The sequence below is a fragment of the Eulemur rufifrons genome, chromosome 24 (assembly GCF_041146395.1).
Source record: "Eulemur rufifrons isolate Redbay chromosome 24, OSU_ERuf_1, whole genome shotgun sequence".
In the NCBI taxonomy this organism is placed as follows: domain Eukaryota; kingdom Metazoa; phylum Chordata; class Mammalia; order Primates; family Lemuridae; genus Eulemur; species Eulemur rufifrons.
The window spans coordinates 33,433,389-33,459,703 of record NC_091006.1 but is presented as its reverse complement, the minus strand read 5'-3'; the positions used below and the strand labels follow the sequence as shown (position 1 = coordinate 33,459,703).

At 37.4% G+C, this 26,315-nt stretch overlaps 1 protein-coding gene across 3 annotated transcripts; it reads left to right on the top strand.

The window, feature by feature from the left end:
* Nucleotides 1-696: 696 nt before the first annotated feature.
* Nucleotides 697-22,201, top strand: OCIAD1 (OCIA domain containing 1). Of its 3 annotated transcripts, none has more exons than XM_069457125.1 (9): nt 697-755; nt 2,135-2,197; nt 2,628-2,708; nt 9,528-9,581; nt 11,064-11,111; nt 12,416-12,551; nt 14,393-14,568; nt 19,080-19,232; nt 21,695-22,201. In XM_069457125.1, exons 2-9 carry the CDS (start codon nt 2,140-2,142, stop codon nt 21,730-21,732), a joined length of 744 nt encoding a protein of 247 aa, XP_069313226.1. In that variant the 5' UTR covers nt 697-755; nt 2,135-2,139; the 3' UTR covers nt 21,733-22,201. The 3 variants fall into 3 exon arrangements, with proteins under 3 accessions (XP_069313226.1, XP_069313227.1, XP_069313228.1); XM_069457127.1 differs by lacking the exon at nt 697-755 and adding an exon at nt 810-896; XM_069457126.1 differs by lacking the exon at nt 19,080-19,232.
* Nucleotides 22,202-26,315: the final 4,114 nt, after the last annotated feature.

The following is a 26,315-nucleotide window of genomic DNA, read 5'->3' as shown; positions in this document are numbered from 1 at the left end:
CAACCCTATGAAGTAGGTATGATTTCCTTTTCTCACATGAGAAAAACCTGAGGCTCAGAGAGGTAATAATGTACCCTGCCGGAGGTTCTAGAACTTAGTTACGAGTTAGACGCAAGGTCCGACAGCTAACCAAGTGCGCATGCTTAAAAATTACTCTGTACTACGTAGCCTAGAGGCTCAAAGAATGAAATAAATTTCTTATGTAAAGCCTAAAAACAAGGAATCCCAAAAAAAGTCGGTAACTCTCAACAAGGGAATAAAAAGAGGGTCCAGAACGTGCCTGCCAGTCGGTCACAGGAAGATCGGAGAGGTCCGTCCCAACAGCCGGAAGTCTGGCCTCCACGGCGATCTTGGGGGCACGGGGCGGAGCTCCGGGCCCGCAGGCGTCGCCAGCGCAGCCGCAGTACAGCTCGCGAGCGCCGCGGCCTGGGAGTGAAGGGAGGGTGGAGCAGGAGCGAGTGGGGCCGACAGCGCACGCGCATGCTTCCGTTCCGAACAGCTTGCTCTTAGACGCCGCAGGGAGGTCTGACGTCATTTCCTGCCGTAGGTGGTGCTTCCGGGTTGTAGTCACTTTGGGCTCGCGTCTGGGTGACTTCTGGGCGGTCGAGCGGTTGTCCGCCCACTCCCCCCCCCCCCCGCTGCGTTCTTGCGCGCTTTTTTTTTTCGCCTCCCTGCCCCATCTCGAGTCCCCTTCGGGCCTTCTGCCCCTGATCGCCTGGGCTCGCCGCGCCGTCGCCTGCCGCTGTCGTCGGGAGGTGGGTGAGGTGATGCAGACAGCCCCATTTTTGCCCCCTGCATACCCACCCGCGCGGCTATCCGCTGCTTTTTCACCTTCCGCCATTTTCTTGCCAGAGGGTGGACAGATCGTGCTTTGGCTCTCGGGCTCCTGAGTGCGGGTGACTGGGAGAGGCGAGGGGGTGTTTCCAGGGGGGATGAATGGGAGAAGTTCGTGGTGACGGATTTGTCCGGGGGTGTTGCTCAGTAATGGCCTGGGAGGTGGATATAGTGGGTGGAGGATGGAGTGCAGTAATCCACCGTCATAGGCCGACGAGGGTTCAATCCAGTTTTTTTCTTTGGAATTAAGAGATTAAAATGGTATTGTCTAAAGGGCCCTGGACAGCCTCTTTATGGTGTTTCTAGGAAGGATGCTTTGTTGGAAATAAGAGGATTTCATTTTTTTTTTTCTAATACAGTTTTAGGATAAAAGTAGTTAAATTCAGCAGGCTCCATCCATCCATGAATTAGGCTTACCCTTTTTATTCCTTTTCTCTATCCAAAGGATTGGCCTGTAGTAGGCCTCTCGTGATGGTGTATTGACTAAATGAATGATGGAAAGGCCCAGTTGTTACCCTCATTGTGGATGCCATTTTGCAGATTGTTTTTAAAATGAGAGTCATATGATCCCATGTAAACATGCTGTAAAATACGCAGTTATCTGATCTGTTGGTCTCTTAAGTCCCGAGATATGGGGAAAAAAAAAAAAACAACTAAACAAAAAATACATTCTTGGAATATTATGTTTTTTTTCTTCATATTCCTGGGGAGGAGGCGAAGTTTGGAGGATACCGAATATGCTGTTAGCTTTACACCACAGGAAGAAGGATATGACATCTTTGTTATTCCATTTGTTTTTTTGGAATACTGATTTGTGGGAGAGGTTGCATGTTTCCTGATGATTATTTCATTTTTTAAAATGGAAGCCCAGAAATACCTTGAGATTTTTCCTTTTGTATTTTGGGGAAGCATCCTAATCATTGGGCATAGATTGCTGAAAGGAACAAAACACGGGCAATGTGGAATAAGCCAGCTTCAGGAAGAAAAATATGTCGTTTTATTGATACCTTTTATATCTTGGTATTAATCAGCTGATAAATACTTATAAAACACCTATGCTTTTTCAATTAAGGGACCTAACATGAATAATCAGTCCCAAGTTAATTAGTAGATCTGTTACTTTTTCATTTAGCTGTTTTTATTTTATCGAGTACTTAAGATGTTAGTAATGTCTAGTAAATATTTGTTGGTTGATTGCCATGTAGACCAGTAGTTTTAATATATCATAGATTTTCTTGATTTACTTTGACCTATGTCATGTGATAGTTTCTAATACTTAATATAAATGTTTTTGATACAGGAAAGATGAATGGGAGGGCTGATTTTCAAGAGCCGAATGCAGAAGTTCCAAGACCAATTCCTTGTAATTATCTATTATGTATTTAAAATTAGAAGCACTTTCTATGTAAAGGAAATTTCACTGCCTTGAGTAGCAGGAGCAGCTGGGCTGGTTTCAAGCGCATGTCACCTGTGCAGTCCCACAGGGCCCCACACTTGGTTTAATGCTGTAATGTTGCCATCTTAAAATTCTTAATAATGTGAACAAGGGGTCTCACATTTTCATTTTACAGTGGGCCTAGCACATCATGTAGCCAGTCTTCACTAGGAGATAGTATTAATAGCACTAACTTCTGTTTTAAGTCAAAGTTTGTTAGATGTTTACAAGCCTATTGTTTCATTACTTGATTAAAAAAATACTGGATATATCTTGTTAATATTTAGACTAAGCTAATTTTTCAGACTTTATTTTATCATGGGTATTTTAATATTTTCTGATTTTCCTTGGTAAAAAGACATAGGGGCTGATTACATTCCAACAGAGGAAGAAAGAAGAGTCTTCGCAGAATGCAATGATGAAAGCTTTTGGTTCAGATGTGAGTTCAGTTTTCTAATCACATAATTTGACCCAAAATTTGTACGTGAAATTATAATGACATCATACAGAACAAACTGGCATAGTGATTAAGGAGCTAGAAGGAATTGTATACATTTTAAAGTAATTATTTCTAGAATATTTTTTTTAAAACCATGAGGTAATTTTGTCAGTAATAGTAATAGTTAGCATTTACTGAATGTATGTGGATTATATAAAAACAACCCGAAAAGGTTGATAACTATTACCCTCACTTTGCAGATGAAGGAATTGGGGTTTAGAGATGTTAAATAAGTTATGTAGTATTAACACAGGTGGTAAGTCATGGTGTTTGGGCTTGAAGCCAGTTCTGTTTGAAACAGAAGCTTGAGGTTTAACTCTTATACTTTTAACCATTACATAATAAAAACAGGTTCCCATTTTATCATTGTGAAACGTTGTTACACAATCAGCTTTTGATTTCTGACAAGAGACCTCATATATCAAGATTTTATTTTTTAAATACAGAGAATATTGGAAGCAATACATAAAATATAATCTTATTTTTGAAGAAAACCCTGGTACTCCTTCACCTGGAAACTGTGAAAGTAATTCTAACCTTTCAGATAAGGTAATTCTAACAAAAAAGCAAGGAATGTTTTAAAAAAAGGTGGGGGGGAGCAATTTAAACAATTAGGGGGATGTACATTTTCATCAGTCAGCCTGGTATGTATGCTTATAATGTGCAAGGTACTGTGCTTGAAAGATAAATTTTATGAAACATAGTCTTTGTCTTGAGGTAGTTTTAAGATGTATTTGAGACAAAGCTAACACATGAACCAGAGAAAGATTAAGTGTATAGCTGCAATAAGAATTTTAAAAAGGTTCAGTTGGTAATTCAGAGTGGAAAAAACGAAAAAAAAAGTAAAAAATATTAAAATTCTTTAAATTAAAAAAAGAATTTTAAAAAGAGATAGATTAATTAATTAGAATTGAATTGGCCAAAAAAGGCTTTATGAATTAAATGAGACTTTAATAACTAATAGGACTGTAGGTAAATGAAAAGGAAAAGTGGGGAAGCTTTTAGATGAAAGGAATAGGCCAGGCACCATGGCTCATGCCTGTAATCCCAGTACATTGGGAGGCCAAGGTGGGAGGATCACTTGAGGCCAGGAGTTCTCCACCAGCCTGAGCAATATAGTGAGACTCCATCTCTACAAAAAAATTGAAAAATTAGCTCGGCATGGTGGTGTGCGCCTGTAGTCCAAGCTACTTGGAAGGCTGAGGCAAGAGGATCTCTTGAGCCCAGGAGTTGGAGGTTGCAATGAGCTGTCATGATGCCACTGTACTCTGGCCTGGGAAATAGAGCAAGACCCTGTCTCAAAAAACCAAAATAACAAGAACAAAAAAGAAAGGAATAGTGAGCAAAGGCAGAGTCTGTAATAACTTGATCTCTGTTAGATCCTTGCAGTTGGACTGATTAGAGCAGAGGCCTATCATTGAGGGTAGAACACAAATCACGATAGGAGTTAATGGTTTGATTCATTATGTATTTTAGGTTTGTGGGCCAAGGGGGGGATGATTGTTAAGGTTTCTTAAAGGAAGATTACTTAGCAGTGGCAAGGTGGGTTAGAAGGATGAGAAATTGTATTTGGAGAAATCTGTTAGGAGCTTTTGGCAATGAGAGTCAAGTATTAGCTTCAAGATACCCAGCTTAGGAGACTGAATGGCGACATTATTGATTAAAAGGTTCAGTTAGAGTTCTTGTTTGAAGGGGGAAACAAGTTTAGCTTGGACATTTTGAGTTCATAGTGTAACATTCGATTGTGTAAGATCTGTAAGCAACTAGAGATAGAAACAAAGGTATACTTGAGAAATTAGGGTGGGTTGTATAGTTGTGTTGGTGAATTCACCTAGGAATTAAGTGTGGAGATAAAAACATAAAACTGATAGTAGTATCTGTGACATGATTAATGTTTAGGAATGATGGAATAAATGGTAGAAGTTTGGGTGGTACCCATGGATAAGGGAACAAGTGGTGGTAAAAGAATCAACAAAAACCAAGAGCAGTTAAGAAGATAATAGGAGATTTAATAGAATCTTTGCCGTTTTATCCTATCTCTAATATTTAGAGACTTACAGATGTTTCAAGCTATTAATAGAAAGAACCTGAGTCAGAATTACGTAATAATGCACATCTCCAATTGAGAATAATTTAGGTGCTTAGTCATCACGAATCAAGGACTTCTGAATATTTTGGATGGCTCATAGAATGGGAATAATTTCTGAGAGAACTCAGCTATACTGTAGCAACAGATTTTTTTTTTAATCTTTGAGTATTGCATAGGGTAGATAGGATAAAATGATCTATTTTCAAGTCTTGATGACACAGGATTAAAAGACAAGTCTGTTAGACAAGGTTTAGGATTGTTGTAATGTTAGGCTGACGTCTCAATAGAAACTAAGGTGTCCAGATTTATTTCTGGCTGCTAAATTTATGCTGTTGTACATGTTTAACATTCTAAATTGCTGTAACAGCATTATGGTATAAGTATATACGTTAAAGGACAGTGATCAGTAGGCAAGATGCCTGTGTATACTTGAATGTTACCAGTGGAATATGTGGTATACGAACAATAGAAGGCTAAGTAATTCCTGTGTATTAAAATAGATTAATTACAAGTTGAAAAGACAAAAAGCATATAATAAGGTTAAGCTGAAAGTTTGTTAGTTGTATACCATATCTGTATTACTAGGAAATTACAGCAGCTAAAATATTAGTATATTAATAAGTATTGCTTGACTCTTAAATAACCTAGGTGTTGCATATTATAAGATCACATATTGAAAATATATAAAAACTTGGTTGTAACTAGACTATAGAAAATTCAACATAAAATATTAGAAGGAGTGATACAGTCATGCATTAGGAAATTTTCTACTTTAACATTTTTATCTTCAAATAATACCTTAATTATTACCAAATAATTCTATATAGTGTGTGTCATTTACATATTTATGTAAATGAATAATAAAGTATCAGCTTGTGACATTAGAAAAAAGTGATGAAAACATTTAGCAACATGTAAAAAACTACTAAGGTAATTTGTATACTTTTTAAGGGTATGTTAAATATATTCATCCTGGCTTAAAATTAGACTTGTCGATCTAGGGACCATTCTCTTTTTTAAGATAGCTTTGTTTCTACAGTGATCTACTTTCTGTTATCTGTTAATCTTCAAGTATAACTCTAAAGGCATCTTATTTCCAGGTGCTTCAAAGTGTGCCGTATGCACTGACCAAAAACCAGTATGTCTGTGCCCAAACACACAGTGAAAGAATCTGTACATAAAGGGTCAGTTTATTGCATAATACATATTACAATAGTTCTCAACCTCTGGAATTATTGAAAAGGTGTATGAATTCATATTTGCATCAGGGATAGATTCTATGAATAGTATGTGTACTACGGGTTTTCAAATGAGACAATATGACGGTGATAAGAACATAGTCTGAGGCCTAACTGTCTGGATTCAAATCCCAGCTCCACACATGCTAGCTGTGAGATTTTGGGCAAGTTCCTGATGTCTGTGTGCCTCAGTTTCTTCATTCATAAGATGGGGATGGTAACTGTCTCATGAAATTGTTATGGGGATTAATTTAATTAATTCAATTTAATTATATAGGTGTTGGCTATCTTTATTAAATGGCTATTAGTGGCTATTAGTGTTATTAATAAAATAAAAGTTTCTATTGAAAACAATTATGAATTTAGAGTAGCATTTTGATATTGTGAGGGGAGAAGAGTTCACGGAGCTGTAGGAATCCTTGTACATACTGAATATAGTTTGAGACTGTGGTAATAATGCAGACTGGGTTTTGCTCAGTGGTATTATTGATTTGCCTAAAGAAACAGATTATTTAATAGACTCTGAAGTAGGAGTCACATAACGCAGTGGGGAAGGCCACTCACCTGTGAGCCAGGAGACTTGGACTCTGATCCCGTCGCTGCCACAAACTAACCAGCTGTGTTGCTTGGAGCAAATGACTTGTGCTTTCTGGCTGTCATTTTACTCTGATCTGGATGAGGACTAGATAATCTCTGAATCCCCTTTCAATTTTACTATTGTCTTCTATGACATGAAGTAGAATACGTGAGTAGAAAGAGATCCTTTTGTAGCATGAGAATAAGTTAAGAAATTTATACACAGACATTGTGATTAATGGTAGAACTCATACTAGAATCTCTTGTGGTAATCATAAAAACACTGTTTTGGGTTCGTTGTTTTTTGTTTGTTTGTTTGTTTGAGACAGAGTCTCCCTCTGTTGCCCCTGGGTATGCAGTGCCATCATCATAGCTCACTGCAGCCTCAAACTTCTGGGCTCAAGTGATCCTCCTGCCTTGGCCTCCCAAAGTACTAGATTACCCGGCCCAGACTGTTACTCTTTGCATTAAATGGGGAAAGCATTGTCCATTGTAGAGATGGCCAATTCACTCGTTGCCTTTTATCCTTATGTGATTGTTCAGTGCTTCCTGTTGCAATTCTTGAACCAAGCTGAATGAGAAAAATGATTGCAAATTGTACTGATGCTGTAATTAAAAGGGACTTGTCCTTTGAAAAACCTAAAATGATAGTATATGAAGGAATTCTAACTAACCAACATTAAAGAAACCACTTTTTCAGCAAAGGTAAAATTTGTTAGTAAGTAGGATACCATGAATTCAAACCTTAGGGTTTGTGCAAATTGTGTCTGATGGCAAAGCTAATACCCTACTCTAAAGTTAGGGATTTTCATCATGAAAGTTCTCTAATAATTGAAATGTCTTAATTACTTTGATTCTTAAAATGCCCATGTATACTTTAGACCAGATTTGAGCTAACTATAGCCCATAGACCAAATGTTTATTTATGCATGAAGAATTGTTTTTACGTCTTAAAATGGTTGGAAAAAAATCAAAGGAGGGCTTGTGAAAATGACATGAAATTCATATTTTTGTGTGCATAAATAAAGTTTTGTTGGACCACAGCTATGTTCATTTGTTTTTGTATTGTTTCTGGGTGCTTTCATTTTAAAACAGCAGTTGAGTAATTGGGACAACAACTGAGTGGCCCAGAGAACCCAAAATATTTACCATCTTGTTCCTGATAGAACATGTTTGCCCTGGTCTGGAATAGCACTGTCCAGTGTAGCAGCCACCAGCCACATGTAGCTATTTGTATTTAAAATAATTTACAGCGAAAGGATGTAAAGCAAAATCAGGAAAAGGAAAGGGAGCATGGAGTGAAGTCTAGAGAAAAACAGGCACAGGCTTCCAAGAATCTTCTCAGTGGACACAACTGAGTCACCCACAAAGGATGTGTTTAATTTCTTCAACAGGTAGTCACAACATGTGTGAAGTGTTACCTACCAGGGAAGCTCATTAGAGACTCAGCGCCCATGTTTTTTACTGGGGGCTGGTCACACAGGCACTCTCAGCCTAGCAGGTACCAAAATTGCAGACTCCCAGAAAGGAAAGAATGAACTGTAGTATTTGTACAGACAGTCTAGGAGCAGTGAGCCGCTTATACCAATGTAGGGAACTGTTCACCAGTCAAGTTCCCACACCAAGTTGCTTGCAAGATTGCTCAGCCGAAGACCAACTCCCATCATTGTAGAAGATTCTATTAGTACTGGTGTAGAGGACAGTGATTCATACTGTTTTTAAGTTATACTCTCCTTTGAGATTATGATGAGAATTTTATATTTTTGACTGTGGATTATAGGCATGTATATAGATGTAGTATTGTATCGTTTTAAGGACTTAACTGGTTTAGAAGAAAGAACGTTAGTATTTAAAATACACGCTTTTTTATTCTTGCCCTCGCTACCATTTGATTAGAGTCAAATACATTTTATATTTTGATTCACGGTGTAATACAGAGCTTAAAAGCTTGAGATCTGGGCCAGGCGCGGTGGCTCACACCTGTAATCCTAGCACTCTGGGAGGCTGAGGTGGGCAGATCGTTTGAGCTCAGGAGTTTGAGACCAGCCTGAGCAAGAGTGAGACCCCGTCTCTACTAAAAATAGAAAGAAATTATATGGACAACTAAAAATATATAGAGAGAAAATTAGCCGGGCATGGTGGTGTATGCCTGTAGTCCCAGCTACTCGGGAGGCTGAGGCAGGAGGATTGCTTGAGCTCAGGAGTTTGAGGTTGCTGTGAGCTAGGCTGACGCCATGGCACTCTAGCCCAGTCAACAGAGTGAGACTGTCTCAAAAAAAAGCTTGAGATCTGGTGCCAGACAGATTTCGTTAGAATATGGGACCTGCTGTCAAACTAGCTGTATGGCTTTGAGCAAATTACTTACCATCTCTAAGCTTAGGTTTCCTTATCTTTAAAAGGGTGGTAATACTATCTAGAGAAATGTGGTAAAAAGCAAATGAGATAATGTGGAATTCAGTCATTACTCGTAGTATTGGCTCTTATTGGTAATTTACTTCTTGCCTCTCCCTCATTGATTTTTTTGCCTAACTTGAGAAGTAACTTTGAGTTACTTTTATTGTGTTGTCGTACTTAATGATATTAATGAATGACCGGCTATTTTGGAGCAGAAATCTAGATGGTTCTTGAATTACATTGTTTAATATTTTATGATGTTTTCCTAAATTTAAAATACTTCTTTAATTTTTCCACTGACTGTATACAGTACAGCTTTTAAAAATGGAACAATCTCTTAAAAGTCTTAGTTGGATAATATACTTCCTAGATGGTTTTACTGATATTCATTTGTCTCCTCATGAACTTAAGACAACATCTTTTCCTTTTGTTGATGTTGACAAGTTCTTGTTTCTCCTTTAGCTGTGCCTTTGGCTGCAACAAGTATGTTGATTACTCAAGGATTGATTAGTAAAGGTAAATATTTAAACTTTGAATTCATTTAACATTTTGTATACCGTGTTTGTTATTTTCCTGATTTTTAGATAAAGCAAAGATAATATAATAAACATTATCATTGATGAATTTCTACACTATTAAAAGAGTTTTGTCTCCATGGATCCACTGACTCAAATATGATTTGAGAATTTGATCCACTCCTGCACTAATAGCACCATTAACAATCTGCAAGAGCAAGAAAGTAATTAAAAACCTGGAGATGGTTTGTTGGGAGGTAGAGAGGCAAACCTGGTCTAGGTGGGCCTGCAGTAACACCATCACTTAGGAGCTTATTAGAAATGGAAATTCATGGGACCCATCCCAGACCTTCTGAGTCAGAATCTCTGAGGTGGAGCCCTGGAATCGGTATTAACAAACTGTAAGTGATTCTTATGTACTGCTTTAAAGATCAGTACTCCCTAAACTAGCTTTGTCTTATCACCTGGGGGGCTGTCATTGCGCCACTATACTCCAGCCCGGGTGACAGAGTGAGGCTCTGTCTCTAAAGAAAAAAATAAATAAAAATAAATCACCTGGGGCGGGGGGTGAGTATTGATGAGTTAGCATTTTTTAAAAAATTAGAGTGTCAGGGGTCTGGCAGGTAGGTAATCTAGTTTTTACAAGCCCCTAAGGAAACTTCTCTTGTCCTAAATTCTTTTGGCTCAGTTAGTGTAGTGTGCTCATGTAGAGTTGGGTTTAGATGAAGTATTCAGTTTATCAGTCTCTGCATTTTAAAATTTAGCAGTGGAAGCAGTAGAGTTGCTCATTACATTTACTTCGTGAACTGTGTGCCTGGTAATGGGAAGCTGTCCCAGGAAAGGGTGGTGACCTTAAGAATGGCCTGGAATCCTGTTCTTTTAATTAACTAGCTCCTCTAAAAATGTGACCATGATAGGAAGTTTTAGCCTTTTCACACTAGCGGTATGAAGTACAGAACTCGGTCTTCACACAACCAATTGATAAACGTAGTTTTGGAGGTAAATGGGAGGATTTCGGGGGGGTAAAAATTTGTTTACTTAAGAAACATCCAAAGAATCTCATTACAATGTGCTACACCATGACAAAAATCTTAAATGATATATATACAGATATTTGTATATAGTGCTATAGACATACACTTACATGTCCTTTAAGTTATTTTATAGAGTGAGATTGGTTCTGTAGTGTGAAAAAAAAAAAACACTTTAATCATATTACCTTGTAGGAAAAACTAGCACAGGGAGCTATGAATGGAGAAATTATGGTGCCTATTCTGCCTGAACTGAATAATAGTTTGTAGAGTCTTTTGGATTTTTTTCATATTTGTGTTGATACTATATTCAGTTGGTTCTCTCTTTTAAATAGCATAGAGTTCTCCAGGGTCTTGGAAAGAGCTAATAATGTCAGGTAATAAAGATAGTCTGTACTGATTTTTCCTTTTCCAACAATGTTACTCAGAAATACTTACCTTTTTTTCTTTAGGAATACTTTCAAGTCATCCCAAATATGGTTCCATCCCTAAACTTATATGTAAGTATGAATAATACTGTAGTTTTCTTGGCTTTTTTTACTTAAAGTCATTAATTTTATCAAATATTTTGTCATATCTTTTATTAGTTATGTGGTTATTTTTTCTGACAAATCTAAAGTTTAAGCTTTTCATTAAATGAACTATGGGTATTTTATTGTTAGCATCAAAAATCATTAGTTCAAAGAGGCGTTTTTTTCCTCTTTATAATGTAATAGAGCTATTAATTTGAAATTATTGTAAAGATTTGTATTTAAAAATAAATTTTTGGTCTATGTGCAGATATTCTGATTAATCAAAAATATGTTTAAAATTAACCTTAATAGTTAAAAAGAAATCTCTTTAGTTTACATTTTGCAATATGGCTAATAAAAAAGAAGCTAAGGCCGGGCGCGGTGGCTCACGCCTGTAATCCTAGCACTCTGGGAGGCCGAGGTGGGCGGATCGTTTGAGCTCAGGAGTTCGAGACCAGCCTGAGCAAGAGCAAGACCCCATCTCTACTAAAAATAGAAAGAAATTATATGGACAGCTAAAAATACATATAGAAAAAATTAGCCGGGCATGGTGGCGCATGCCTGTAGTCCCAGCTACTCGGGAGGCTGAGACAGGAGGATCGCTTGAGCTCAGGAGTTTGAGGTTGCTGTGAGCTAGGCTGACGCCACGGCACTCACTCTAGCCTGGGCAACAGAGTGAGACTCTGTCAAAAAAAAAAAAAAAAAAAAAAAAAAAAAAAAGAAGCTAAATCACTCTTTAAAAAGAAGTGAAATCTTTCAGGTTAGCCTGTCTTTTGTGTTGGAAACAAATACATGATGCAGTAATTTCCACATTTAGGTTATGCTCCATAATTTATTATTTTAAGGGATTTGTTGCATCTAATTTATTTTTAAAACAATTTGGTGAAATTGGCTGGGTGATTGCCCATTTTACAGGAAAATAAATGGCGTAAAGCCCCGTGATTAGGCTAGAATTAGAACTCTGATGTTATGATTCCTCATCTATTCCTCTTTTCATTATACCTTTACCACATCTTTCCTATATACATTAATAAAGTAGTTAGTAAATTATACTTGATTTATTTATAACAACTTAATTTTGGTTTATTTTAGGAAAGTGAATTATATCCATAGAATCTTTCTGTGAACTGAGTCTGATTTAATTGTAGTACTTTTGCCATTATTTCAGGAAATCTCAGTCTTTCTAAACCAAAGTCATATTTAGAATCACTTTTTAAAAAATGTTCTTCTAGAAAATATTTTTGTCTAAAAGGCATGTTCAGTCACACTTTTTGTTTACTTTTACAAATAAGTTGCTTGTATCATGGGATACTTTGCCGGAAAGCTTTCTTACGTGAAAACTTGCCAAGAGAAGTTCAAGAATCTTGAAAATTCCCCTCTTGGAGAAGCTTTACGATCAGGACAAGCACGGCAGCCTGCACCACCTGGGTACGCCAGACTCTGATCTTTACTTAAGGTTTTTAATTTTAAAGAAACAATTAGATACTGCTGTACTTCAAGGCTCGAAACATAGCCTGAATTGCCATTGGAAATTTGCCATTTGCTGTAGGCCAAAGGTAATTTACTTTAAAAAGTGACGCAAGACTTGGCGACCATGGTTTTAGAAACAGAATTACATCTTATTGGGAGTACATATCCTAGAATAAAGGATCTTATCTTGATTCTGTTGAGCAAACAACCTTTGGTTACTGTATTTTGGACTTTCTTTGAATTTAAAAATTTTATCAATTCCACCTCTAAACAGTTTCCAACTTTTCATTTTAATGCTTCTTTAAATAAATAGTAGGGAATATGAATTGAAATAGTAGAGCAATGAATTGAAGAAAATACTTGCTTAATTTTCTTGGAGATAAATAGTACATTGATAGTGTTCTGATAATCTGGGTTCCTATTAGGAATAATAGTTAATTCTTGATTAAATAATTTCAAAAGTGAACTGTTACCTGAATACATTTCTAGTATAAATTGGTGTAAGTATTTCAGATAGTATTTTGTCAACATATGTTGGGAGTTTTAACATTTGGAATCCTTTGAGTTTTCCCATTAAGTTCTATAAATCCAGCCAAAATGAAAACCAAAAACTGTAGGCACAAGTTGTTGTTTATAACTTTATTCTTAAATAGAGAAAATTTACTTTTAATAAAGAAGAACTGTGATCAACCTTAAACTGTGAAGGGGAGTGAATAATTAAGTTATATCTGTTAAGGGAACATTGTGAAGTTACTTAAAAATATGATTATGAAGTTGATGAAGCAACATGAAGACATACTTCTGATAAACTGAAATGGGTAGCATATGAAATTATTTATGCATAAAATTGGCTCTTTTGAGAAAAGTATATACTTGTAAAAATATTAGATTTATGGGGTTTTCCCTCCCCTTATTCCAAACTTTCTGTAATGTGGTCATATTACTTGTAATTGAAAGAAAAAAAACGCCTTTAGAAACTTTGAAATGTTAAAAATCTCAGACTTCTAAGTCCAATAAATAAAACAATGTTTAAGCTCTTTCTGGTTTTCTTCAGATTGTGATTTGTTTGGTTCTTGTATTGTAAGTGTAGATAAATGAATCTGTCTGGATAGGTAGCTAAATAAATAATAAGGTAATTAAGTAGATTGGTAGATAAATGATCATGTCATAAATGGCAAGCAGTGTAAAACCTCATGAGAGATAGTATTACCGATATCTGTTTTAGTAAATTAGTGCTTATGTACACTCCCACCTGTGGAAGTAACTTCACAACTGATACGGGAAATGGACATATTTATTGAAATTAGACCTGAAGTACTTTTTTCCCAGGAACTTTAAAACACATTAAAATTGTCTCTAAAGCCTATTATTTAGAAAGTTGGATGTATGTTTTCTATTTCTCTGTATTAAGAGTGATAATTTTTAAGTTGTATAGGTGGGTCAGGACATTTTTTAAATGTTTCTGTGGCATAAAGAAACAGACTTCATGTTATTGCTTACAAATAACTGTTAAAAGTTACAGTTGATGGCCGGGCGCGGTGGCTCACGCCTGTAATCCTAGCACTCTGGGAGGCCGAGGTGGGCGGATCGTTTGAGCTCAGGAGTTCGAGACCAGTCTGAGCAAGAGCGAGACCCCATCTCTACTAAAAATATAAAAGAAATTATATGGACAGCTATAATTAATTAAAAAAAAAAAGTTACAGTTGTTTTAGAAATTGGATAATTTGTTTTCACACCTTAGCACTTTAAGGCATAGGCCATGACTCATATTTCTTATACAATATGATTTTCTTTTACAGGCATTATTCCCGAAAGTCAAAATACGACTCAAACGTGAGTGGTCAGTCATCTTTTGTGACACCCCCAGCAGCAGACAACATGGAAAGGGAAATGCTTCCTCGCTATGAGCCAATTCCATTCAGTGCTTCCATGAATGAATCTGCTCCCTCTGGTATTACTGATCATATTGCCCAAGGTAGAAACTTCTCTTGAAATGAATTTCAGCATTTTATGGTCCAGAGTATGTATAAACTTTATTTGACGACCTTTTCTGCTGGATATCACCTGTATGTTCCACCACCAGCTGTCAGCCTAAACGCGTCCATCGGCCTAAACTGAGCATGTTTGTTCATTTTGTTCATTTATTTCTTCCTTCATTCATGCAACTTTTCTTGAGGACAGATAGGTGTCAGGCACTCTTGCTAGGTATGGAAGACATAAAGAAAAATTAGACTTGGTTCTTGTCCCTGAAAAACTCTCCGTCTGTTAGCAGATACAGAAATATAAGGACAAATTACTAATATGTCCCAGTGATTGAAAATACTAACACAAGTGGAATTAGTGAAAAAGTGATAAATTATACCTCGGGGAGTAGAGGCTTCAAGATGGCTTTTTTAAAAGGTTACATTTGATAGGCTGGTTTTAAAGGCTCTCAGCTTCCTTGTCTGTAATGTAAGAAAAATAATACTTACCTGCCTTACAGAACTGTTGTCAAGTGAGAAAGTTCCTGTGATAATGCTTTGTGAAATGTGTGTAAGTACTAGCTTTGAAGATCAGACGTGTAAGTGAAGCAACGTCAATTTTGGATTAAGGCCTGGATTTGAATCACGATTGGCATTTGCTAACTGTGGGACCTTGGGCAAGTAACTGTACTTTATAATCTTTCTAGTTTCTTGATCTCTTCAATGGAAATGATCATCTCTGTCTTAAAGAACTGTTGGAATTAGATGAAATAATCAGCGGCAAAGCCCAGCAAGTAATAGACTTTTTCAACAAACATTAGTCTCTTTCCTCTTTCAGTCTAGGTTGCCGTGAAAGTAGAGGAATTAGAAATAGGAGATACAAGCCTACAATTCCTTATCTAAAATCCTAAAATCCAGAAAGCTTTGCAAACCAAAAGTTTTGTTCTGTTTTTAACAATTAAACTAGTAATAAAATCTGACCTGAACTTGTTTGGCAGCAAACCCTGACCTAAACTGACATAAGTTGTATAAATACAGTCTTTGTTTACTTTACCTAATATGACTTTTCCTTTATTTCATTGTAGAAATATTAATGGATTTGCTTACTCATTGCTGCCCCAAACCTCTGAATTGATGGATATTAAGTAACATAAGGGATATATACTCTAATCTTTTTCTAAAATCCAAGAAACTCAGAATTGTGAAGCATATCTGACCCCAAGGGCTTGAATGAGGGATTGTGGACCTCTGTAGAGGACATTCTTTAAATCTTAAAAGTTAAATGAAATTAAAAATTCAATTCTTCAGTTGTTTTGGTAGCATCTCAGTTGCTCAACGGTCACATGTCCTAGGGCCACCATGTTGGACAGTGCCGACATAGGACAGTCTGATCATTGCTGGCAGTTATGTTGGACAGCACTACTTTAGAGCAAAGTCGGGGCAAGAGGGTGGATGGTACCTTGCAGAAAGTAAGAGACAGGAGAGAATGGAAGTTCGGATGACTAGAGAGTTCGGTTGAAAGTTACGGAGACTGTCTTAATTCTCAACTCCTTTTTTTTTCCTAGATAGTTGGAAACAAAGACAACATCAGAGTAGTTAGAAAGGGAAGCGGGTGGCAGTGGGCAGATTAGGGAGAGAGGGGTTAAAGTCACCATCTTATCTCCATAGGCAGCTGTCCTTGTCTCTCACCGTGTCTCATTTTCCCAGTGTCACATTCAGTCCATTCTTGTACAGTAGTCCCCCCTTTAAGAGGGGGTGCGTCCCACGACCCCCATTGGGTGCTTGACCAAACCCTGTATATACTATGTTTTGTGGATCTGATAACCTAGATTGCCATCAGGTGACTAACAGGCGCGCAGTGTCAACAGTGTGGACGAAGGGATGAGTCACATCCTGTGCAGGTGGAGCAGAGCTGAGTGAGGTTTCATTGTGCCACTCAGAGCGGCGTGTGATTTAAAACTTAGGAATTGCTCGTTTCTGGAATTTTTCACTTAATATTTCCGGACTGTTGCTGACCTCGAGTAACTGAAACCGAGGAAATCGAAACCACGGGTAAAAGGCGGGGACTACTGTATTCTAGACTGGCACCAACTCTTCCCTGGTAATGACTTCATCCTTCCTGCCATTTGCATTAGAAAATTCCATGTTATGTAATTTCTTTTCTACACAAAAGCAAATAAACAAAAAGCCCCTTGGTATCTACCCAGAGACTACAGCAAGGCCCAGGTTTTATGGTACTATTTCATGCCCTGCACAGCAGCCGTCCACCCGGCCGCTGCTCTGCTTTCTGTCCCCTCTCCAAATCCAGCCTGCTGCTTTCTCTCTGCTCTCCGAGGGCCGGCAGTGGCCTCCTTTTGCTTTGCCCCAGAGGCTGTCCTCGCCCACCAGGGCACATCTCCTTTTGTTTAAGTCCCACTTGCCTGCCTTAGTTCTGCTTGCTCTTACCAGGAATTCAAAGAGATGTTAACCTTTGAAAGCAGAAAGCACTCTTTTGTAGCTGCTGGGAGACTTAAGAGTTTATTACAGTTAGATTTAAATCAGTGCTGTTTTACATTTTTTTATTCCTTCCAGTTCTTTTTAACCTTCCCCAAATGGTAAATCGTGTTCTCTGTACAATTGTAGGATATCGTCATTGGCTTTTTTAAGTGAATAAAAATTCTCCCCAATTGTCTCTCTAATTTTTGTTTTCATTAATTTATCACAGAATTTTAGAACAATACAATACTGTTCTTTTGGCTAAGAAAAAGTATTAGACCTGGAAGGAACTTCAGAGATCGTTTAGTCAAACTCTCATATTTCACAATTGAGAAAACCAGGATTCCAAGAAGCTTAGTGATTTGCCCAAGGACATTCGCTGATCGTCAGCACAGTGGGGTAAAGCCCAGGGCTCCCTCGCACTGTCTCCTTCAGAACGTTTAAAATACCATGTATGGAGAAGGGAAATGAGTTCAGTAATCACTTATTACTAATGGAATGTAAAGTGTTTGAAGCCCAATAGAAGGTTATAATATTTTTCTTTGCATTCTTCTTTTCTCAGCAAGAAAAATTTGGTTTTCAACCATGGTACAGTGGTAGAACTAATTAGGAGAAATTTAAATCCTCTTTGGTTTGTATCAGTGTAGTATACATTTAGTACAATAAAAGATTATAGTTGAAAACATGTATAGTTATTTTGCTTAGAAAATTCTGATTATTCACTGGGATTTTACATTTGAGTTCCAAATAAGGGCCACTTAACAAAAATTGTTTTTTAAAAAATTACTTTAATTAATGTGATTATATTATTAGAGTGATCTACCCAATTTGTATGTCTCATTGAAAACCGCTTTGAAAAATATTACTTTCGATGGGGTGTATAAGACTTTCTAAATTAAGTAGTAGTTCACTGAATATTTTGTTAGCATAAGTTTATTTCTTTTAAAATGTTTATATGGGTGGCTCGTGCCTCTAATCCCAATACTTTGGGAGGCTGAGGTGGAAGGATCTCTTGAGGCCAGGAATTTGAGAACAACCTGGGCAACATAGTGAGAACCCCATCTTTACAAAAAAATTAAAAAATCAACTGGGTGTTTGGCACGCACCTGTAGTCATAGCTACTCGGGAGTTCGAGATTACAGTGAACTATGATTGCACCGCTGCATGCAGCCTGGGCAACAAAGTGAGACCCTGTCTCAAAAATTTAAAAAAAAAAAATTTTATATGGCCTTTTTTGCTGTTTATATGTTTTATAAACTGTTCAATATTTGATCCTGTCAACCAGTGTTAAGAGTAACCACTTCACTATTTTTACATCGGTATTTGACTCTGATACTACACAAAATGTTCACACTTTGGCACTGTTTGTGAGAGAGAAATGCTAATTCTCAGGCCAAAATTATATTACTAGCTGGTACTTCTGCCTCAGTATGGCATCCATTCGACTAAATTGAAAATGATCCATACTCTGATTAAAGACTATTCTGTACTTTTCAGTAGTTATTTTAAGTATTTTTGTTTAAATTCCATAAATAAGGTAAAATCAATGATTTTTTAAAATAGCTGGTGGTATTTGCTTGCATACAGAGTCTGTGGTTATAGGAAAATTTAACTATGGAAAATATTACTAAATAAAATCTACACTGTGTCAAGTTATATTCAGTTGTCACCAGTAGAATATATTTCTCTTTAATTCAATACACAGGATGAACAACTTTCTACTTTAAGATACTAGCATCTTAATGAGTTTAAATGCTACTATTATATAATATATTATGATACCCATTCTTCTACCCATTTTAGTTTTTAAAATTTTTGATGTTAATCTCTATGTTTAGAAGTAAAAGCTTTTAAAAGTGTAAGAGGAAGTAGATTTTAGTTTTATAATTACAGGAAAGTATAGTACCTGTGGAATAGTGGTAATAATTTGATCCTTTATTTCACTTTATTCTATTTTGATTGTAGGATAAAGAACATTTGTAAAATTTAGTTGCTTTGGATTTATCCAAATCCTTTTTTATCACCATTTATTAACTGTTTGTTGTTTTAGGACCTGATCCCAACCTTGAAGAAAGTCCTAAAAGAAAGAGTATTACATATGAGGAATTAAGGAATAAGAACAGAGAGTCATATGAAGTAACTTTAACACAAAAGACTGACCCCTCAGTCAGGCCTATGCAGGAAACAGTGCCAAAAAAACAAGGTATGATAGTTTAGTCTGAATCACTTTACTCTTTAGGATTGGAAACTAAACAATTAGTTTATAACATTAATTATATTAATGTATGGTTTAATTCTTTAAGCAATTAGCCAAAGTGAAAATTTTTAAAAAGAACAGTTATTTCACAGTTACCAGTTCTTACATTTGTAAGATGTTCCAAAGGCTATTTTGTGTTAGAAAATAGTAAGGTTTAAGTCAATGAGACTAGTTTTGTAATACAAGGTAGAAATTATATACCCGTTCGACTGTTTTTCCCTTGTAACAAATTACCTTGGGAATTGATAGCCTTTCTCTCCTAATGCCTCTGCTGCGTAAGTGGATCGGGAGCCGGAGGTTGGTAAGAGGCAGTAATACCACTTCTGGCAGAACCACAGCATCCTGAGTAATGAGATTGATTTTCTTGTACACTTGTGAAATTGAAAGAGTTACATGCCTTGCAAACCAGCTTTAAAAGCATTTCCAAAAGAGAAATTTGACTTTTTTAAAAAAAAATAGTACCTTTATAAGTAATTGTAAATTTTAAAATCATGGCTTTTAAGTTCTTTTGGCACTGCTCTACATTACCGAAAGTAAACTTTCTGACACAGAAGTTTACCTCTAAAGGAAGAGGGCATTTTTTGAATATGGTTTTGTAGCTATTTCAGTATAGAATTTTTTGATTTCTCTCTTAAGGAATTTCAGACTATGTGTCATTGTTTCAAGGTTTTCTATTTACTACTTTAAAAATCAAAGGAAGGAAAAGATCTTTGGTACCTTCCTGAAAGTCATATACCACAAGGAATGCAAAAATACATAAAAATCCTTAGTATTTGTTATAATCATTTTTTAGAGCTAATTTTATTTCTAATTATTTCATTTAGAATTCTGTTTTTATAACAATGATAGATAATATCGATGTCATATTACTGATGTAAAAAAATCTAGCTTTGAAATAGATTTGTAATCTACCATACTCGTTAATGTTTGTTATTTAAAAACACTTAGCATAAACTGTATACATCCAGTGGCCGTCACTCTGTAATACGTAAAGACTGACTGGTACTTTGTTCTGCTGATTAATTTGAGGACTTAGACTGTAAGCTCCATGAGAGCAGAAAGTAGTATTTTGCTCATTTGTATAATCTTTCTGTGTCTGCACAGCATAGTACGTTGCACTGTGTCTGAAATGGAATATTTTGATTTGGGCTTCTATAGTAATAGATTGAGAAAAGGAAATGTGTTAACTTTTTAGCATTTGCTGGATTTTGACATTTGTGGTTTCCACTGTGAACAATCTTGAAGTTCTGTTGCGTGACACAGTAATGTGAAACTAATTTTTTTTTTTTTTGTAGAGGAAAGCTATTTTTTTGTGCTTTATATAATTTAAAGAAAAGACCTGTAATGAAATAGTTCAGTGATTTTCTAGAATGTTATTGAATCTAGACAGAAAATTTGACGTGAGTACTGTGTCAATTCACAGAGTCAGAAAATGTTGCTTAAAGTTTTCAACTTTAGTTTATGGTTGATATTTGTGTAATTACAAATTAAGACTGAGAAATTTTTAAAACCCAAGCACATATTCCATTAGCTGTCAGAGCAATGTCACCACACATCATGTAGCTTCTAGAAAACTCTACCCATATACTCATGAGGGCACAAGAGCAGGGGAAAAGGCAAAATGTATGGGAAAAGGGTATATAATGTCTTGTATAATAATGAAATAGTTTTGCCTTAATGAATTCCCATAAAGGGTCCACACTGATAAGCTGCTTTACATTGTTATGTTTACTTGGGTCTTCTAAAGAATTTTAATTCACAGATGGAGGCCATGTGGAAGAGAAGCCAAAAATTGAAAGAATAGACAAGACAGTGAAGCATGTTTCAAATCAGGAATATTGGAAACTATTTCCTTCTCATAGTAGCATTACAGCTCCTGGGAGAAAAGATCAAATTAACAACAACCTGAAGACTTGACCATTTCTCTTACTGTATTTTTTGTGAAAAACAAAATTCAAATGTTTGTTATTTTTATTTCCTAGTAATTGTTTTTTGTGTATGCTATATTATATACCACACTTACTTAGGTAGTATGGTTAAGTTGTAAAGACACCCAAGCTTTGGACCTAAGCAGACCTGTGTTCAAATCACAGTTCTACTTGTTAGGGCTTATACCTTGGGCAAGTTACTAATCTTTTTCCTCACCCTTAAAATGGGAATTATGTTTACTTTATAAGGTTGTGATGAGGATCAAGTATTTATGTTAAGTTCTTGATGCAGAGCATTTGTAGTTATGCCCAGCCCCCAATTCACAAAAGTCTAGCCAGCCACTTTTTATCATTACAATTTGACTCTCGTGTGCTTTTTATTCGAATGAGAGAGAAACATAACTTTCATCATAACAAGAAACTTAATGTCTTTTACTTATCACTATTTGGAATCATCAATTATTTGTGCTTTTTTCCTAGTCAAAGTAAACAAATATGGAGATACTTGGGATGAGTGAAAAATTACATCATTGGACCTACTGAAGGAGTTTCAATATCCAGCTTCATCTGGGTGGTCACGAATACCTGCATGCTTTGAGCTCAGCAGTCTTCATAAACACATTTAAAATGAGATCCTGGGTTTTGTGCTTTGACTTACTATGATGTTTTTAAAAACACAGATTTGGTGTTAATATTGTGTAAATGTACTCACCTTGGGGATGACATAAATGATGGATAATACCATGATTGTATACAGTTTGTGAAATCGTTTTAAGTTACAGGCCAGAGATACTCTTGTAAAACTGTTAAAAGATTGTAATACTTTAGAATCAGCATAGGGGAAAGTAAATATTGTCTGCATGTTGAATTGGGGTGGGTGGGGGGAGCAAGCATAATTTTAAGTGTTAAGCTTTACATCAAAAAATTATTTAAAAGCCTGTCTTCATATTTGCTGTTTTGATGTTTATGACAAATAAAATGTAAAGGAACACGCAATAGCTCTCATCTTCATTGATTTTATGGTTTTATTGTTTGCAAGTTGTTGATAAATATTTTTAAGTACAGTTATAAGTAAGTGGTGTTTTGTAAGGATAGGAAAAGTCATCTATATATGAGTATTTAATCATGATATGGTAAATGTGATTTCATGTAGATAAATTGTTATAAAGTGCAGTTAGCATTTAAAAAAGTGATCATGTTAAAATTTGCAGATTTAAAGCACTAGAAATTTGGTATACAGTCTGCCCTTCATGGCTTCCACATGTGTGGATTCAACCAATCAACTTCAAAGGATATGGATGTTTGCCTCTACCGAATGCCAAAAAGGTTGGGGCCCGCTGCTTTCTGCACAAGACTGCCTATCGAAAGGTGGCAACCCAGACTCCCCACCTAGTCACATTTTAAAAAGAACACGTGGGATGGAAAATGTTGCAATCATCTTTTCAGACTGCCTTTTGGTTATAGTAATTCACATCCCTCTCGTGAAAAATAAACTCATCCCTTTTTCTAAGACCTCCAACTCAAAGTCCAGGGCTCATCATCTAGTCAGGGCCAGGTGTGGGTGAGGCTCCTTGGGTAAAGCTCTTTATCCCTCAGTCTGAAGAACTTGTGAACTTAAATGACAAGTTATCTGCTTTGTTTTCCCCAAGTACAGTGGCCCGCTAGGCATACCATCACCACTCTGGACATCCCATTCAGAAAAGGGGGAGTAGTGAAAGGCATGTTCCAGTAACTTGTCCGTAGCAATTCTGAAGTCCAGCCAGCGTCCTGTGGCCATTCTACTGGGGCGCAGGCATACTCCCTGGGGGGTTTTCTCCAAGGCTCTGAACCCTGCCCTGAGTCTTCCTTTTCATAAAGGTCACTCATGTTTGCAGCTGAATAGTTTCCTCAGTCTCGTCCCTCATAGAAATTTGGGGGTCCAAAGGCCTCTTTTTGTACAATCTTTGTCCAAGCTGACATAATTCTCTAAACCTGTGAATTTCTCTATCAATGTATAATCCATCCTGTTACACAAAAGCCACCCATAAGTCTGTAGGAAATAGTTCTTTTTCTATGTTGGACTCCCTGTGAGGCTGAACAACATCCTTAAGATTCTAAGAAGCTCTGGGCAGGGTCCACAGGCGTGCCTTTAAGACACATTGAAGGCCATTTGTGTGTCTGAAATGGCTTACGAAACACTGTCATCTTTCTGAGGTCCTGAAAAGAGGATCTTACTGCCCCACTTTGGATGTGGTCTTTGCCTGGAAGCCATTTCTGAATATGAGGACACTTTGTGGGCTGAAAAGGACTGTTAGGATCCTTTGTGTTTCTTCCAAATTCCATTTGGGAACAGAATAATTTGTTCTTTATACTATTTCTCTTCTCATTTTAGAGAGCTAGAAAAAGCCAGGTGGCACTAGGCTACACGCTGCCTGGGAATCTTACCCAGATCATTAAGTTCCTTAGGTATATTTTCTATTTTCAGTGATAGCACGAGTAACAGCTTTGCCAAACTTTACTGCTTCAAAAGGATCTCTTTCTTCTAGCTTTCAGTAACATATTCCTCACTTTTTTTATCCCTCATTCGCAAGCCCAAGGTTCAAGAATATAGGTAAGCATGCCCTGGTTCAGCTGGAAGGAAATGCAAAACTGCATGACAAAGGGCATAGATAAAGGCATGGAGGTAAAGAATTTGGGGCTAGTAACAATCTGCTGTGCAATTTATTTACATATTCTCAGACTGCATTGACAGTAGTGATAGCCGACACCCATCCGTTGACTGCTCTGAGCCATGCAGTGTTCTAAGTATTTTATAAGTATCAGTTTGTTTAATTCTCATGAACAACCTATCTGGTAAGTCTAATGTTGCTTTGTTAGAACCGGTTCCCCTCGGCCCCAGGAACAGAGAGGCAGAGTCACCGAGGCTGCAAAAGGCAAAGGAGTTTATTGGCTAGCTCGAGCTAGGGTCCAAGTCCCAGAGCACCAACCCAGTGGCCTCTCCACGAACCAGGACCCCGCCCTGGGGTAAAAACTAAGCTTTTATACTTTTCAGTAGGTTCCATGCACTGGGCACACCATCCCCTCCCTCCCGTAGTTCATTTGCACCTTCAAAAGTGGCTGATCGTGTTGGCTCCTGATTGGTTGGCTCCAAGGTCGTGTTGGCTCCTGATTGGTTGGTTCCAAGTCCCGGGACCTTTTAGTTGTGATCAGCTAGGCATTCTGGGGAAGGGGAGGACCCGCGTGGGGAAACCGAAACTTGGGCCTATTCCGGGAGGTTCAGCCGGTCATGGAGTCACTCCTGCTCTCCTTCCTGTTCTACAACTTTCATTTTACAGATGAGGACACTGAGGCCCTGAGCAGATAGAGAACCCACAGTCGGGTGGCCAGTAAGTGGTGATGCCTGGATTTGCAGCACAGGGCCTGGTGCAAGGCCACTCTTGCTAGCAGTTCTAGTACCGGAAACAAAAAGTGTGATCCTGCTCTTCCCTGAACTGATCAGCATTTTTGGAGTCTGTGTGTGGGGGACACCACAGACCAAAAGGTGTCCCAAGACCGGGGTACGACAGGGCTGGAAACCACTCCAATGTTTGATAAAGTTGGGACCCTGCAGCTAGAATTCTAAGACAGAAACGTGCTTTCCAGTCTTTAAAGGCCATTATGAAGGTACTGGTTTCATACGCTTGTGACCGGCGTGGTGGTGAGTGTTGATAATTGCTAAGTTCTGAAAGACGGTGCCGCTCCTTTAACACGAGAAAGAGACATTCTCTCCTAAATACTTGTTTCCTAACAGGTGCGATAAATATGCATCAGAATGATCGAGACATCTTGGATGAACTTCCAGTTTTTCCCGTATTGATTTCCTTTCACACTAGTATAGATCACCATGATAAACTGCTTCAGTGAATAACTTTTAGGGAGAGCAGAAAGCTTAAGCAATAAACCCAGTTTGATTGAGGAGAACTATGAAGATGTCAGCAATAGAAACAATGCTCCTTTCAACAATAATAAATGCATATGTTCCCAGCATCCCAAGACAGATTTCAACATTGACTTGCTGTGCTCAGCAATGTGAAAATGTTCTGGTCCCTGGGAAATCATTTTCTGGGATGCAGGAAATAAACGCACCCAATTCTGAATTTTTGCCAATAGCTAACTGAGATAAAAAAAAAAAAAAAAAGTCACCAATTTGCTAGTTGTCAGAGCCAAGAGTTAAACTGCATCCAAGAAGCTAGGATATTGGCTTTGCATTCTGATTTATAGAAATAGAACTTTAGTGATGGGAAAAAACAGGGTATGTAATATAAGAAGAGGCTTCATCAAAATCACTCCATTTCATACACTTAATGTTGATGTAAGAAAGAAAACTTCCAAATATTTTTGATACTTAAAATATTTCATGTCAAATATTAACTTTTAATGAAGTTTCCCTTTTCACCTCCATGGTACAGGCTTCAAAATGTATTAAGTATATTAAGTAAAACACAAATGTGGACACACACACCCCCTTATATATAAATGGTGACATATATAAAGCATTCTCCTGAGAAGATGCAAGGATGCAAGAGACGTTTTGTGTAGGTTTCAGACAACCTGCCAGGAAACAAGAGGTTCCCAAATGGAAGGGTGTTTTTTTTGCATGCAACAAACCTGGCAGGAGAATAGGAGTCGGATAAGGGGATGGGGGGTGGGGTGGGTGGGAAGGACGCAGAGCTCTGGCAGTGATGCGAGCAACTGGAGGGGCTTTAAATACAGACAAAGTTTCGCTGGCTCCCCACCCCCTTCCTAAGTTTCACGGAAGACAATTTTTCCACGGGGGTGGGGGCGGTAGGATGGGGACCCCCCGGAGCTCTGCAGCCAGGTCCCTAACAGGCCGCGGACCAGGGGTTGGGGACCCCAGACCTGGAGCACTGAAAGGACAGGTGATTCATACTGTGACCCTTTCCAATGAAATATTTTTCATTACGTTAAAAATCTTGGCCCCTACACTTCAGGAAGCGCTTCTTTGACCTATAAGATGCAGGCTTGCCCTCTATTTCTGTCTCCATACACGTTCATTTTCTTTGGGTCATGACTTCCTAACTTCCTTAACATCTATCCCTGTCCTCTATCAGAGAACCTAAAA

Bases quoted from the DNA above. Each gene is read 5' to 3' on its own strand.
- OCIAD1 (XM_069457125.1), top strand. From the start codon at position 2,140: ATGAATGGGAGGGCTGATTTTCAAGAGCCGAATGCAGAAGTTCCAAGA. The intron at 11,112-12,415 runs GTAAGTATGAAT...TTTACAAATAAG, and splicing joins TTCCATCCCTAAACTTATAT to TTGCTTGTATCATGGGATAC. The intron at 19,233-21,694 runs GTATGATAGTTT...CTTTTTTCCTAG, and splicing joins AACAGTGCCAAAAAAACAAG to TCAAAGTAAACAAATATGGA.